Source organism: Bos indicus, chromosome 5 (genome assembly GCF_029378745.1).
Source record: "Bos indicus isolate NIAB-ARS_2022 breed Sahiwal x Tharparkar chromosome 5, NIAB-ARS_B.indTharparkar_mat_pri_1.0, whole genome shotgun sequence".
NCBI classification, from domain to species: domain Eukaryota; kingdom Metazoa; phylum Chordata; class Mammalia; order Artiodactyla; family Bovidae; genus Bos; species Bos indicus.
This window is the reverse complement of record NC_091764.1, coordinates 116678481-116694530: the sequence shown is the minus strand read 5'-3', so window position 1 is coordinate 116694530 and position 16050 is coordinate 116678481. Positions and strand designations below refer to the sequence as shown.

Sequence of the window (16050 nt, the reverse complement as noted above, 5' to 3'; positions counted from 1 at the left end):
GGGAAACAATGGAAACAGTGACAGACTGTTTATTTTCTTGGGGTCCAAAATCACTGCAGATGGTAACTGTAGCCATGAAGTTAAAAGACGCTTGCTCCCTGGCAGAAAAGCAATGACCAAAAAAAAAAAAAAAAAAAAGCAATGACGAACCTAGACTGTGTATTTAAAAGCAGAGACATTACTTTGCTGACAAAGGTCCACATAGTCAGAGCTAGAATTTTTCCAGTAGTCATGTATGGATATGAGAGCTGGACCATAAAGAAGGCTGATCGTTGAAGAACTAATCTTTTTGAACTGTGGTATTGGAGAAGACTCTTTAGAGTCCCTTGGACTGCAAGATCAAACCAGTCAATCCTAAAGGAAATCAACCTTGAATATTCATTAGGACTGATCCTGGAGCTCCAATACTTTGGTCACCTGATGCAAAGAGCTGACTCATTGAAAAAGACCCTGATGCTGGGGAAGACTGAAGGCAGAAGGGGGCGACACGGGATGAGATGGTTGGATGGCATCACTGACTCAATGGACATGAGTTTGAGCAAGCTCTGGGAGATGGTGAAGGACAGGGAAGCCTGGTGTGCTACATTCCTTTGGTCCCAGAGTCAGACATGACCGAGCAACTGACCCCGTTCCTAACACGCAAAGGTGTTTTAAAACCTGTTGGATGTTGAATTTGTGAATTTTCTGCATGAAACGTGATTGTCTTAATTTGTTAATTCAGTTTACTACTTCGTAAAAATGTGATCCCAATCTTTGCATCCCTAGGATATAGTTTGTTAGTAGTGTGTTCAGGATCTTTGGATGGATCTTTGTTCAGCCATGAGACTAACATCAGGATCATGCTGGCCTTACAAAAATTTGTGAAATCGTCCCCTTTTCTGGAATTTTGTGTGTGGTTGGCAGTATTTCTAAAATCTTGGTAGAATTTGTTGCTGATGCTGAGCATGGAGTCTTTTCTGTGGAAGTATTAAAGAGTCAATATTTAAACTAGGATTTTCTTTTCTTTTTTTTTTAAAGGCATTTGTCCATGTCATCTAAAAGTTCAAATTCACTAACATAAAATATTCACAGTATTCTTTTAAGGCCTCTTAATGTCCACAAGCTCTATGGGGATAATGACTTTCTAAGCGTCCTCTTTACTGGTCTTACCAGAGATTTCTCAATTTAATGTATTTTTCAAGGAACCAATTTTTGGCTTTATCTTTTTTGTATGTTTCTTATTTTGTTTTTTTAATTATTACTATTGTGGTTGCTTCCTGTTTAATTATTTTCTGCTCTCATATTTATTCCTTTATTACCCTTCAACTGTGGTTTTTCCTATTTAAGACAATGCTTACCTTATTGGTTTTCTGTCTTTTCTCAGAGAAGCACTTATGGTAATAAATCTCCATCTAAAAATAGCTTTAGCTGTAGCCTATAATTTTTTTTTTTGGTGGCAGCGCCATGCGACATCATGGGATCTTAGTTCCCTGACCAGGGCTCAAACCCATGCCCTCTGCCCTGGAAGTGCAGCGTCTTAGCCACTGGACTGGCCAGGGCAGGTCCTGCAGCCTGCAAGCTTCGACATGCAGCATTTTCATCAACATCCAGTTACAAATATCTCCTAATCTCTATTTCTTCATTTGACCCTTAGGTATTTGAAAAACACGTTTAATTTACAAAATCAGGAATTTTCTACTTACCTTTCTGGTATTGATATGTAGCTTAATTGTACTAGGGTCAGCACATACTGTGTGTATGATTTCAATCCTTAGAAATCTGTTGAGATCTGTCTTAGGGCACAGCAAAAGGACCAATTTTTGATAAGTGATTCCATGTATACTTTAAAAGAACACGTATTCTGCAGTTGTTGGGCGTATTGTTCTGTAAATCAAAAACAGGAAAACTCTACAAGCACAGTCATCAAATGTTCACTCTTCTTTACTATTTTTACCATTCACCGAGAGGACAGACCACTGCACGCTGACCACAGGATGGCTCCAACCATCATGCAGATCAGGGCAAGAACACCCACAAGCAATCTCGAGACAGTTGGCTAGGAGCAAGGGACAGCTGAGGCCCAGCGGGGGACAGACAGAAGGAGGGAGGGAGGGCAGTCGGGGGAGAAAATGACCCAACAGCCTTGGAAATGCAGCCCCTCCCCTGGGCTACTCACAACTACCCCTGAGTTTACTCAAGGAGAGAAAAGAATGGTCCACGATGAGCGAGAGGTGAATTCTCTCCCGCTGCTCCCTCCTTGCTCACCCGGAAATCAAAGCTAAACTACACCCTCACCTTGTTTGCTTCACGGCACGGACTAGAGTATGTGATGCTCTTGTTGCTGTCTGTTTTATCTGTTCCTTCTCATCAGAATGTCCGCTTCAGGGGACCACAGACTGTGTCCTGTTCAGTGCTGTATCCGAGGCCCTGCCTGGTGTGCTGCTCAAGAAGGAAACGGGCTCAGAGTGGTCAAGCAACCTGAGCAAAGCTGCTGAGCTGGCAGGAGGTGGAGCTGAGATGTGAGTTTGGGTTTTCTAATAGTGCTCTCCCCATAAAGCTCCCCTGGCTCTGTATCGAGAGGCACAATTTAGGCATCTCTGCTGCACTTGTTTCCTCTGCTTCTGGGGAAAGCAGCTGTATTTCCCCCTCATTCACTCCCTGCTAATTAACCACAGCAATTACTCACTAAGCATCTACTGCTGTGTGACTCCAGGCATTAACCTCTGCAACTCAACTTCCTCATCCATGTAATGGGATTAATACTGGAAGACTGCCTAACTGCTGCGAGGATTAGTGGTTAATATTTTTTAAGTGCTTACAACATTACCCGGTGCATGGAAAGCACCATACAAGAATCTGCTAAAGAAACAGGATACACTTAGTGAGCGCCTACTGTATGCCCAGCACTGCGGCAGGCTGAGGGGAGGAGACAAGACACAGCTTCCACGCACGTCCCTGAGATACGCTCACAATGAAAGCGTCAGAGGCTTACAGACGACGACAGCAGCACGGGTGAGTGAGTGCCGCGCCAGCCACTGTCCTAAGTGCTTTCACACACACGCGTGCTCAGCACGGGTGAGTGAGTGCCGCGCCAGCCACTGTCCTAAGTGCTTTCACACACACGCGTGCTCAGCACGGGTGAGTGAGTGCCGCGCCAGCCACTGTCCTAAGTGCTTTCACACACACGCGTGCTCAGCACGGGTGAGTGAGTGCCGCGCCAGCCACTGTCCTAAGTGCTTTCACACACACGCGTGCTCAGCACGGGTGAGTGAGTGCCGCGCCAGCCACTGTCCTAAGTGCTTTCACACACACGCGTGCTCATCCTCACACACTCTGGGAGGCTGCAGGTGTTACAAGCCCCGTTTTCGGATGACAGAAGCTGCCCGTAGTCTCGTAGGTGAAAGAGGGGCCTGGACTCCAGCACCCATTCCAAGTCTACGCTCTTGACTGCCACACTGCACACGGAGGTGGTAAAAACTGTCATCCAGGCTGTGAAACACCACAAAAGGGCCTGCTTAACTGAAAGAAAAGCGTAACTGCAATTTTATATTCAAATGAACAATGTACATTATGTTGCTTAAACAAAAAGAAACATTTTACTTAATGTTCCTAATTTAAGGTTTCAATTTAAGCAGGAATAAACAACTATCAAAGCCTTCAGAAAGTCATTTCTTCGATATAATTGTCTTTGGTTGTGATGAGGGAATACATGAACAAACTGTAAGCACTGCATCTACAGAAAAAGCTTACCTCTAAAATTCATATATATTATAGATGGCAAATCATGTTTATATTGTGAAATGCCACCTAAATATGATTTGACCTGAAAAATCCAAAAAAATATATTAAAATGTGTAGGGAAGAAGAAAACAGATATTCCATCATATAGTTACAAGTGGAGGAAAAAATCTAAATTTCTTTTAAAAAAGGTTTTTAACTGATTTTCCATATTCAGGCCGCTGTAGCTGAAATTATCAGAACCTTGGACAGCACTGAAAGGGCCTTTTCTCTTAAATGTTAAAGTACTTCCCTTCCTTCCTGCATTTAAAAATTCTGTCTTAATCTTACTGCCTCTCATACACAGATTGATTCCTTTCTGGGCAGAACTTACTGACAGCATTTTATATAAATATATAATTAGGTCTTCCTCTTGCAAACAAAGCATTTTTGTCCCAAAACCTTTGTTTACCCATGCATATTATCATTATTCATATAATTAATAGAAATCAAAAGAGCACACAAAGTCTAACATTTAGTTGCCGTGAGAGATGCAGATCAATGCCTTCAGAAGCTAATGGACACAAGATATACACATGTAAAAATCTCCATTTCTGATTTGAGATTTACTAAATTAGCCCACATGACCTCAATCATTCCTCAAACGGGCTTCTTTAGGCAGGTTCCAAAGAATTCTATTAGTTCAGAAGTTACCGAACAAAAATGCCTCTGGTATCAGCTTCCAAAAGAGTCAAATCTGTGAGGTGTATTAACAGAATGGACATAAAGACAAATTCTAATAGTTTATGACTAAAATTGTGCAAACAAGTACTTCTGAAAAAGGAACATCTGTTGTTAAGGTATTAAAGACATCACGCTGCAAACACTCGGATTCGACGTTGAGCAGAAAGGCCTTTCTCCACTATCTCTTAGAAAAGACCGGGCTACACAACTGAACCGCTTTGTCAGTCTGCTCCTGAAAGCAATAATACGGTCACAAAACTTGCTGTGACCGTTCTCTCTCTTTACAAATTCTGTAAGGCTGGGCTGCCTTTTTTCCCCCCTTTCCTTCTAAATGACTGATTGAGGTGGTGCTTTAATCCTCTGTAGCGTGTAAAACAAGGTTCTCAGAAGCTCCAAGTCCCTGGCAGAGGACAGGGAAGCTGTTGTGTTCAGGAATTAATGTGTCCGGAGGCATCAAACGCAGCCACAATGCAGCCATCAGCATGTTTTCACGATGCAAGCCCCGCATTTCCTACTTAGAAAACACACAGCCCCCGCCGCATCCTGTGCTCACAAGGCCCCTTGACGCATGCGTTTGTTATTACACGGCTTACGCCGACATGTTTGCGTGATGCCACTGTGTGCACACATCCACTGAGACAGGAAAAAAAGAAGTGTCTGTTGCAAACTTGTTAAAAGGAAGAGGGACTCGCACTGCTTTCCCCTTTGGCCAGACTTCTAGTTAGAGACGAGGAGTTTTTAACTCCTTGTGTCCCGGAGAAGAAGGGCTTCTTCGTGCTTTCTGGATTTTGCAAAGGATTCTTTACCAAAGGAATGTCACAAAGGACGGGAAGTAAACATTACTCATAGTTGACTACAGTCGTAGCAACTGGCATTTCTTCAGTTATATAGAAGACATCAGACCGCATATGGGAAACCTTTTATTTCATTCTTAACATGCTTCAGCTGGTTCCCCCCCGCAACGCCCCGCCCGCCACAAAGCAATTTAAGTACAGCTACAAAGACTTAGGAGCACTTTACTTTGGAACAATCGGTATTTCTGGAAAACTTCTGGCTGGGTCTTTGACATTTTCATTTTGGAAGGTTCAACGGGAACTGTGCAAGATTTCACGCTACAGTCTAGCTTAGTAACACGGCTGTTCTAGAAGACAACACATTTTAAGCATCCACAACACAACCTGCCCCGAGAGTGTTTGCTGATTACATTAATGATCTGGGTGGTTACAGAGACTTTTGTGCTCATTTAATCCAGTTCCTCCTCTGGTGTGCACACTGACAGACACAGGTCAGAATGCCCCTGCTCCCCCAAGCTACTTCTGCAATTCCACTGCCCCGGCTGAAACTGAGTGGTGCCTTTCCGAGACCGGTGCTTTTTAAACTGAGGAAGACCCGGGTGAACCTTTAATGCAGAGGTTCTGCACACACAGACGACCGTGAGATCTTCCTTCCCGCTTACAGCCAGGGCGGTGGTTGACGCAGGCACTGGCTAGTAAGCCTCAGGAGTCTGGTGACGCCTAGGTCTAGGGTGATCTGGAATGGGAAGAGTTAACGGCCCACAAGTCCCCTCACCCGCTGGCTCCAGCCACATTCCAGAGGGACAGAGCTCAGTGACAACGGCGCCCAGGACCTGAAGTGAAGAGGAGAGCCCTCTGAGAGCCCTCTATTCTTCGCCATCTCTCGAATTAATTAACTGGAAATGAGTCTTGTCAATGTTTTGGAAAGGCAGAAGGGGTGAAAAGCGATTGCTAGAATTAATCACAGTGAGAAACCACTTCAGCCGCCTGCCAGAGCCCAGAAAACCCCACAAGAGGAGACAATGAAGGGAAGGACAGAGTGGACCCGAGCACTTCCAAGTCTTTGCCAAAGAAGGGACATGTGTTCAGCGAGAGGAATTTATTATCTGCGGCCACAGTAAGTACAATCTATCACTTAAACGCACATTGTATTCCACAGGGAAAGAAGCAAACCAGACAGCTACATTTTTTAAAGCAAAGAATCAAAAGGACCCTCAAGCACTTTCACTTTTAAGCTTATATGCATTTAACTCTATTATCTAGAAGATTCACAGATTCTTGAAAGTGTATGTAATAAAATCTTCAAACACTTGCGATTTCACACACTGCGAAAGATCCAGGAAACAGATTCCAAAAATTCAGATTGTTTTGGATGGAGAGTTCATTCACTAAGAGGAAAAAAAAAAGAAACAAAATTGCAGATGTAACAAAGCTATTTACAAGAACCATCAAAGGAAAAAAAATACAAGAGAATTTCGGTCAAGGATAGAAATAACGGAAAGAAACCTGAAACAACCCATTCAGCATCACACAAGGAGCTTTCTGTTCTTTTCACTGCAGCCAGCAGTAGCTGTCTTTTAGAGAAGGTCTCATTACTGCCAGAAAGTTTTACACCACGTGAAAATTTTGATATGGCTTTTCTTTTTCTCCCCTAGAACAAGTTTGAAATTTCAACTCTCTTAAGAAAACGGCAGGGTAAAGCCCGAACAAAAAGTTATTTGCAATTAAATGTAGGGCTCTTTGCTGTCTCAGGAGGCAAAATACATCCACCCATGTTCTTATGAAACAATCACATCGAAGTGTCACTTTGAAGGTGATGGGGAAGTGGGGACCACTTTCCAGACTGAAGGGGAACTAGTCCTCCTCCTGGCACACTTACCAGCTGAGGGGTGTCACTAGTCGACTTCAGAATCAGCTTGTCACCCCTCTTTTCAACTTCAAACCCCATTTTTTTAAGCAGGGATGCGTCTGCCAGACCCTGCTCCTCCATCTTCGCAATCAGGTCTTGGTTTTGGCTGTTGTCTTCCGTGAGGTTTCGGATGGCGTATACCACCCACTGGGTTAGAACTGGGAGCAGAGTGAAGGAATCTGCCAACATGCTTTCACCCGAGCATCACTGGAAAAGGAGGAGACGGGCAGACGACCCGGAACACCCAGAAGCAACAAACACTTTCTCCTGGAGGATGTGCTGTGAATATGCATGCAGAGGGGGAAATAATTCAAAAGTCGAAAGACACACATATACACACGTCTGTGCAACACTGTGCGTGTGCTGTCCAGCAGCTGGCACAGACAGGCACTGGACTGAGAGAACAGAGCGGGAGGCAGAGGCTCAGAGCAGCCGCATGGGAAGTGTGTGAGCACAGGCACGCATGAAGGAGTGTACGCGCGCACACACACACATACACGAGTGTGTGTGCTGGACTTTTGTTACTGAGTCACCAGGGAAGGAATAAGAGCATTATAGAATGAGTCATAAAGACGCTAGGGTAGAATCAGGCAAGAAGATCGTCTTGTTTAAAGTAAGCCCAGTTACAGCTAACAGCTGTCCCCTGGGAGTCACCACGGGTTCCCCTCACTCTGTATTTTAGGAACGAGGCAGGCCTGCGAAGGCCTTACTGTTTAGTCTGAACGGGTGCCTCACTGTGCCCTGGCCCTGATTTAGGTGTTGCATACGCTGTCTGTCGGGCACACACAGACGACTTACGAGGAACACAGACTCACGGCGCTCTTCTCTGAGGTCTGTACTTACCAGGAGCTGTGGGAACTCCGGAGGGCGCTAGGCAGCCACTGTAACGTCCTTCCATAAAACTGCCCTAGTCTTGGGCCCAGGGACACAGAGAGACGCCAGGAACACTGGGCCTGGCACCCTCTGTTGGTTCAGAAAGAACAAAGTGCCAAGTGTGGAATAAACACTTTTTCCAAGGAACAGAGGCCTCCCTGCCCCGTGACCAGATGGACAGTAGCAGGAAAAACAAGTCCTTCCTCCTTTGTTACCAGTGTTTCCCAGGCAGGCCTGTCTGATGCCACAATGAGGCATCTGCTCCCCCAAAGGCGATCAGACGGGTCCCTGAACTCAAGAGTCCGCGCTCCGGATCCCGTCCAAAACCCCGGCTCAGCGGTGAGGCTTCTCTCCTCAGCACGAGTGTCGCACAGAAAGGCCTCCATGCGCACAAAGCGCGGGAACCAAACTGCCCCCAGTTCATTGACCTTGAAGGAAACCAGCAGATGAGCCCGTGTACTTGAGCCAGGACACAGGGAACCAGCGGCTCTGGGCTCAGGAAGTGCCTGCTGGTTGCTCCCTCTCAGTTCCGCTGACGCAGCCCGCAGTCATGAGCGCACATGGACCCACACGGATGGGCTCCGTCAGAACGGCTGCGCGTCTGCAGGAGGCCATGACCCACTGGTCTCTGGAGGTGGACCACCAAGACCACTGGTGGGTACAAATGACCAACCTTTTCCAAAGGGCAAAGAATGGTGGCTGATGCAATCCTAAGATAACTGCCCGTTTAGTGGGGAAAATGCTCTCATCTCACCAGGACCTGTCACCCTCCCACGACAAAGCCCAGGGCCTTTAGAAGGCTGTACATCTTTTCTGGAGATGAATCCACAGACTCTCAAACGCATACAAGTTGAACTTCTCCTTCTTCTCCACAATCACCAAACCCCCACTTTGTCATGGGAGAGAATGAAAAGGATGATCCCGGGGAACAAAGACCTTCACACATTAGTGACTTTCTCAGCAGGGATCACTCACTACAATTCACTTCTCATGCAGGACGACATCATCATCACACAAACCCATTTCCTCCCTGCTGCACAAAGAGATGAGGCAGGGATCAAGAGAACTGAGTGGAGGAGCGGGCATCTGAGGCTGAATCTGGGCAAGACCGTGTGTAAGCCTGGAGCGTTCCAGTTCCTGTGTGTGGCAACTCTCCAATGCTAAACGACAGGCCCAAAACACTTCTTTCTGAAGCTTCCTGGTTATTCACTTTAATTGAAAGAAAGAGAGGGGAAATCCGCATAAATGCACTGACAGCTCCTCACAACTGTAGGGCTGGCTAGCTCTGCAAGCGAGGCATCAGAGGCCAGTCTTGTCACCACCAGCTGCCAGTGCCGAGTGTCTCTGCAGGAAAAGAGCCGTCTTCCAGAGCTTCGGACTGTCAGATGATCTCAGTTCCAGGGCAAAGCAACATTGCCCCGCCAGGCACCCCCCATCTTTCCACATGCGAGCCCTGACCTGGGACCCGCTCCCCCTCGCCTGCCCCTCCCCACCCAGGGCGAGCAGCTGAGACCCCGCTCCTGGAAGCCCACGTGCGCTGTCCCGGCTGCCCCAACGCCAGCTTGAGCCGGGCACGCCTGCTGCGTGCTTCCAAACACCCTCGCCCTCCTCCTTTTCCCCTCACCAGTTCTCATCACATTGCACCTGCTGATCTGATTATTTGTTGGTGAGCTTCTGGAGGGCAGGAGCCACACTGAGTCCATTTTCTCGTCCCCAGCATGCAGCTAGACCCAACACACAGCGGATGATGAGGTGTGTGCTGACATCCTGGGAGCTTACTTACTTGTTCATATTTTTGTCCACCCCAACGCCCTGTGAGCTCTTCACAGGCCAGGACGATGGCTTATTTACCTTCTGTCCTCTGCTCCAAGCATGGTGCTGGAAACATGTGCTCGATGTCCGCGCGAGCGGACACCACCTCCCACCCACCGTGTGTGCATGCGAGTGTGAGTGCGTGTGTAGAGGGGTGTGGTGGCAGCGCAGTGACCCACACGGGCTGTGCTTTTCCTGTGTGCTCTTGGTGTGGTTTCCTGACTCAGGGCTTCGCGGGGTGAAGAGGAGATGAAAGTAACCCAATATAAATGCAACTCGGGCAAGCAAGCGGGACCGTGTAAACAAAAGGTCCAGGATGACAAAACACAGAATCCGGCGTGGACGGATGAGGGGCGGGTTTACGTCACGCCCGTCTAGGGCCTGACCCTGCACTCTGTGGACATGCCGCAATGGTGTTTCAACAGCTTACCCAACCGTTCACTTGCTCATTTCTGCAGAAACCCCACACAGTCACTGCTTTGAACGGAGGAAACAGTGAGACTAATGACGACCGTCCTGATGACCAACCCTACGAGTGCCCGGGGCAGTGCTCCCAGCCGGGGCTCTGGGGACATCACTGTCTCCCAGGGAGCAGGCTCCTGGCACAGCCTGACGGAAGCAGCACTGGCACCCAAAGCCGAAGAGGCAGTTCAGTCTTCTTCCGAAACCGGAGTTCAAAGGGCAAACAGACGGGTTAAGTGGAGGGCGTGGGAGGGGTCTAGGCAGTAAGGCCACACAGTCATGGCGGGGTCAATTTCCCAGAACACCAAAAATCGAAAAACACACAAAACAGCGAGACCCCAGCACGTCTCACTCAGACGTGTACTTCACATTCTTTATGTCATAGTGAAACCAACCTTACTTCCTCTCTAAGGCGGACCTCACCCAGTCCTGCCGGACACTGCGTGATTAGATGTGAAAGGTGTGCCCTCCATCTTGACCTAAGTGAGCACCGCGTTTGGGGTTTGTGCTGTCCGCCTGTAAATCAAATACCACAACAATATTCTCCAACACGTGTCCATTTCCAGTGAGAACATCCTGGCACTACTGTCTAGGGTCTCTGAGTTCCTCATTTTAAGTTGTTCCTTCACTACGTCTGCGTTGAAGAGAAGCAAGGAATCCCAGCCCCAGGGCCCGGCTCATGAATATGCACGACTCCCCTCATTAGGAGCCGGAAGGGCCGGGCTGGGTGCCCCGCAGACCCAGACAGCCTGGAGGGTCACAGGGAGATGAAAGCCTCCGGTTAATATTCACATTGCCCTCTTGTTCCCTCTCTACCGAGACAGAAAGTAAGCAAGAGGGGGGGAGAAAATTAAACATCTTCCAGAGTCTCTAATCCCACCAACACTCCAAGCGCTTCATTGTCTGCTCGGCTTTAGAAAGAGAGCTTCTAACGTTTCCATAGCTACTCCAAACAGAAGGCGTGAGCCTGTTTGTAACAAACTGCCTTCAAAGAACCCTGCGATCAGCACCAGAGTGAGGACTCACAGTCTGGCCGGCCCTTCACCAGAGCACGTGGTGCCTTGAAAAAGCTAGTGATGAGCGCATGGACTGAGCACCTGGGAACCCGGGGGCCTGGAGAGCTGAAGCGAGATGTGGTCCCCAGACCCAGAACCTGAGTGGCAGCCATGAGTGCGTCGTCTCCGCACTGTCGGCTCCACGCTGAGCCCTGCAGCCTTGCACCAGGCAGGTGAGGAGACAGGGAGGGGCAGGGGAGTGTGGGCTGGGAGGCAATTGGAGACAGGGACCCCACAGCCATGACATTACTAACCTAGGGCTAGGATTGACGTGCCAAACTCTGAAAAAGTCCGGTGAGTTAGAATGCTGATCCTGGGACTGCTGACGAGAACAACTTTCATCTGACTTCCAGTTACTGGGATCAGTGCAACCTGAAGTCCTTCAAGTGACGGGGACCGGGGCCCCATGATGACAGGGACTCTGCTCTGGCCACTGTGCTCAGTGTCAAGAAGCTGCTGAGAACAGGGGCTGTGAGAATTATGGCCTGTGATTTTGTATGGATGCAAGTTAAAAAGTTTTCATATTTTTAAAATTAACTTACTTTGGCCACACCATGCAGCTTGTGCAATCTCAGTTCCCCGATCAGGGACTGAACCTGGGCCCTCGGCAGTAAGGTCCTAACCACTGAACCTCCCAGGAAGTCCCAAGTTTTCATGTTTTTAAATGGTTGGGGAAAGAATAAAAAGAAGAATACCAATTTGCGACACACAAAAATTATCTGAAATCCAAATTTCAGTATCCATAATAAATAAAGTTCTATCGGCACACAGTTACACCCATTCATGTATGAACCGTCTATGGCTACTTCTGTGCTGCAGCAGCTGAGCTGGACTGCTATAATGCAGACAGAGTGCCCAGCAATTCAAAAATACTGATTAAAAGTAGCCCTTTACAGAAGAGGTCTGCCAAACTGCCCTGGAACACGAAAGGAACCGATAGATTCTCGGCTGAATGAATGAATGAACTTTCCAAAGGACTGGCAATAAAAACTTAAAACTATTTGCTGTTGTTCAGTCGCTCAGTCGTGTCTGACTCTTTGCTACCCCCATGGGCTACAGCACGCCAGGCTTCCCTGTCCTTCACTATCTCCCAGAGCTTGCTCAAACTCATGTCCACTGAGTCAGTGACTCTATCTAACCATTTCATCCTCTGTTGTCCCCTTCTCCTCCTGCCTTCAATCCTTTCCAGAATCAGAGTCTTCCAATGAGTCGGCTCTTCATATCAGGTGGCCAGAATACTGGAGTTTCAGCTATTTAGACCAGAAGAATTTAAATGCTGAAAGATTTTACTGACTTCTCAGGATACATGTGTGTACGTACATAAACTATGTAGAATCTACGGTTTTATATATTAACATGCTTACAGGTGTAGGGTGTGTGTATTTAACATCCTATGTCTAGTATACACGTAACCGACATTCACGCTATGATAGTATCTATATTTCACTTTGCTTGCAGAATATTTCAAAAAATTATTTTTAGACAACAAACCCATATACAGCCAGGGGTTTACATACTCAACAAACTTTCCAAAGCACACTACTCAGCAGGGCAGAGAACACCCGTCAGCACCTCGGAGAAAGCCGGCCTGAGGACAGGACGCCCAGGCCACCTTGTTAGGCTTCAAAACCACATCGTCACCTGCCCTGAGACTTCTCTCAACACGAGGATGCTTCGGAGGTAATGTCCACATCTAAGCTAGTATCTTCTCAGACTGACTAAAATGGCAGAATTTTTCAGAGTGCAAAGCAGTAGTTCTAAGACTTTCGAAATGCTTCACGTTACTGAAAACCAAAACACCTCAAAATACGGCAGTTCCCGCCAGCCAGAGGGGAGGAGGGCGGGAACGGGACACTGAGGGCAACTCCTCTTCCCGCCGAGTGACAACAGTCCTGCCTCCTCCCGGCCACGTGAGTCGGAGAGGCCGTGAGTGCCTGGGGGCCGTGTTCCCAGTGGGCTCACTTCTCTGACCCTGATCCCGTCTGCAGGAGTGCCCTAACCAGCCTCTGCTCTGCTCTTCAAGTATTTACTTTCTGAGAAAAAAAAAAAAAAAAAACGAGGCATTTCCCAAACTGCTGGCAGGGAAGGCCAGGCCCCACGAAGGCTGCTGCTGCCGGAGTAGGAACCTGTGCAAACAAACCACAGCGGCCACCCGAGTGGGGATGGGGCAGGGAGGAGACGGGCTTCCTCGGACTGTGGGCAACCTACCTGTGACGCAGGGGACCCAGGAGAGAGGGTCCTCGTGGAGGAGATAAGTCTGAAAAACACCGCTGCTGTCCATTAATGAGGAGCCACCCCCATCTGCAGGGCTGAGCTGTGTCCAAACGTCGGGACACTACTGCGTGGTGACCCCCATCCAAGCTCTGCCTTCGTCTCCAACCATCACTTCACTCAGTTAAACTACAGGCTCTCCTCACTCAGAAAGTCAGAGTCCTCACCGGGCAGACAGCGTACCGGCCCCGTCGCAGGGCGCTGGAAACCAGCGTGTGTTCAGTCCCCACCACAAACCACCCGTGCTGGCTCTCTCTTCCTTCTCCGAACTGCTGGTCTGTCTGGGGTCTAATTTTCCCCGGCGTTTCTGCATTTTAATCCGAGGGCACATCTCTGCGGCTCAGGTGTGTTAATGCCGTGCCGACGCAGACGGCTCGAGGCCCTGGAGTCCGTCCTAGCAGTGAGTGTTAATCAGTGTGTGTGCCCTCTCATTCACCGACTCACAGCAGTGAGTGCAAGTCAGCGTGTGTGCCCTCTCATTCACTGACTCACAGCTGTGAGTGCCAGTCAGCGTGTGTGCCCTCTCATTCACCGACTCACAGATGACGGCTACTACTGAACACAGGGAACGAGCACTGCACGGCGAGGGGAGGTGAAAAGTGGGCGCGCCAGCACGCAGCCGCGCCCCGCTCTTCCTGACCCCATGGACTGTAGCCCACCAGGCTCTGCTGTGGGATTTCCCAGGCAAGAATATGGAATGGCACGGTTGCCATGTCCTTTGCCAGGCGATCTTCCTGACCCCGGGATCGAACCCTGGTCTCCTGCATTGCAGGCGGATTCTTTACCCGTTAAGCCACCAGGGAAGCCCCAAGAGAAAAGTGCAAGGGAGCAAATTATTGCCAGATTTGAAAACTGAAGGTCACAATCACAATAAAGTAATACACTCGTGTTTCGCAGGTGCTACAGGAAGGAGCAGAGTCTCAGTCTTTATTGAGGCAGAATGTCGTCTCGGAAGCACCTCTGCTCTGAAGGATGAGGCTGCTTTTTAGACTCCAACTGCCCAGGGAACTAGAACATCAAAGGAAGTGGCACAGAGGCCCAGAGAAACGCTGCTGAATTCTCAGAGAAACATCCCAGCACACAAGTGTCCACCAGAGAAACACAACCCGCCTGTGTCTGAATGATTCTGAAACAAAGTCTGCATTCACCAGTCTCCGTGCGCACGGCTGATTTCCCATCTACGACTGCGTGCAGGCGGGGACAGTCACAGCTCGAAGGCTCCTCTCCACTCGGGAGCCAGAGCTGTCCTGCCGTCTCCCCAGGCTCCCTGCACCACCACGTGGGAGAGGAGCCGCTGTCCTCAGCCTGGCCCCAGCTGCGATGAGCCCTCGGCCCTCAGGGCCCAGACGGGTCAGGCGTCAGCCTCCGAAGCTTGCCGCCGCCGCCCCGCCTCAGAGCCTGTCAGTGTGGGGCGAAGTCATGAAGATGACACCCTGCTCAGCCCGCGGCCACCCCGCGCTCCCCACTCCAAAGCCCTGTGGTGAGTGGGGGCTGGCGGGCAGGTACCTCACGTCCACGGGCTCCGTGGGAAAGGGCCCCCCGGGCCTGAAGCTAATTCCGTCCGTGACACACTCCGGGACCACCTCACCACTTCAGAGCGCCACGTGGAGCGGCCGTCGGCCTGGCATCAGCCCTACAACGGGTCTTGGACTGGGACGGAGCGAGGCCGCATCTAACCAAACCACACCAGAGGGCTGGGCCGCCAGGCGGCTCCGTGTGTGCTCAGGGGCTCTCGGTCCCGTCTTAGACTGACGAGCCTGGCACGGGGCAGGGCAGGGCCAGCCGGCTCAGGGCCCGCCACGGCTCTCATTCCCTCTGCCGCCACCGCTTACCCTGACCCTTCTGTGGAACGTGTGCTCACGCGTGTGCACGCCCTCCCAGGAGGGGGCAGTAAATGCTGAGGGCACCTGGCCTCCGTCCGCTGAGAGGGGCGGACCTCAGTCCCGCCAGAGCTGAGTGGTACTTGCGATGCTGCCGACGGCACACAGGCAGGCCCCCGCTACACCATCTCAGCCTTCAGGCTCCAGGGAGACCTCCTCCGGGAGAGGCCTTCTGGACACAGTGAACTGCTCAAGGGAAGCCAGGACCCAGGCTCTGCTTACATCAGGGGCTCCGCTGGCCGGGAGGTCGCTGGGCCCTGACGGAGAGCAACTTGTGAGGAGCAGCTGGCGGAGGCAGGGACCCTCAAGGGCCTGCTGCCAGGGGAGAGGGTATATCCACAGCACTCTGCTCTCTGGAAGAAAGGACTTGCTAGCCTGAACAAATTTCTAGCTTCAATCAATGTAAGCAAAGCTTTGCAGGGGAATTAAGTGTCTCTCACATAAGCCACTGATATTTATCTGCATGAAGTCATAAGAGTAATAATAAACATAACAGAGCTAGTGGTGTGATCACCCGCAGGGCCACTCCAGGCACTGACAGAAAGTCTCCACCT

The 16050-nt window shown here is 49.6% G+C and overlaps 1 protein-coding gene and 1 long non-coding RNA gene across 2 annotated transcripts in view; one reads left to right on the top strand and one right to left on the bottom strand.

Moving 5' to 3' along the window:
- Window positions 1-6318: 6318 nt before the first annotated feature.
- Window positions 6319-16050, bottom strand: part of ATXN10 (ataxin 10) — a 140717-nt gene continuing 130985 nt past the window's right edge. Inside the window, exons 11-12 of the mRNA XM_019961963.2 lie at window positions 7114-7301; window positions 6319-6622 (exon numbers count right to left, since the gene is read on the bottom strand). Of these exons, the coding sequence (XP_019817522.1) occupies window positions 6620-6622; window positions 7114-7301 (191 nt within the window). The 3' untranslated portion in view covers window positions 6319-6619. The remainder of the gene's footprint in view (window positions 6623-7113; window positions 7302-16050) is intronic.
- LOC139183273 (uncharacterized) lies at window positions 10250-16015 on the top strand. The gene is made up of 2 exons (XR_011566900.1): window positions 10250-11518; window positions 14514-16015. It is a non-coding gene; the product is annotated as an uncharacterized lncRNA (long non-coding RNA).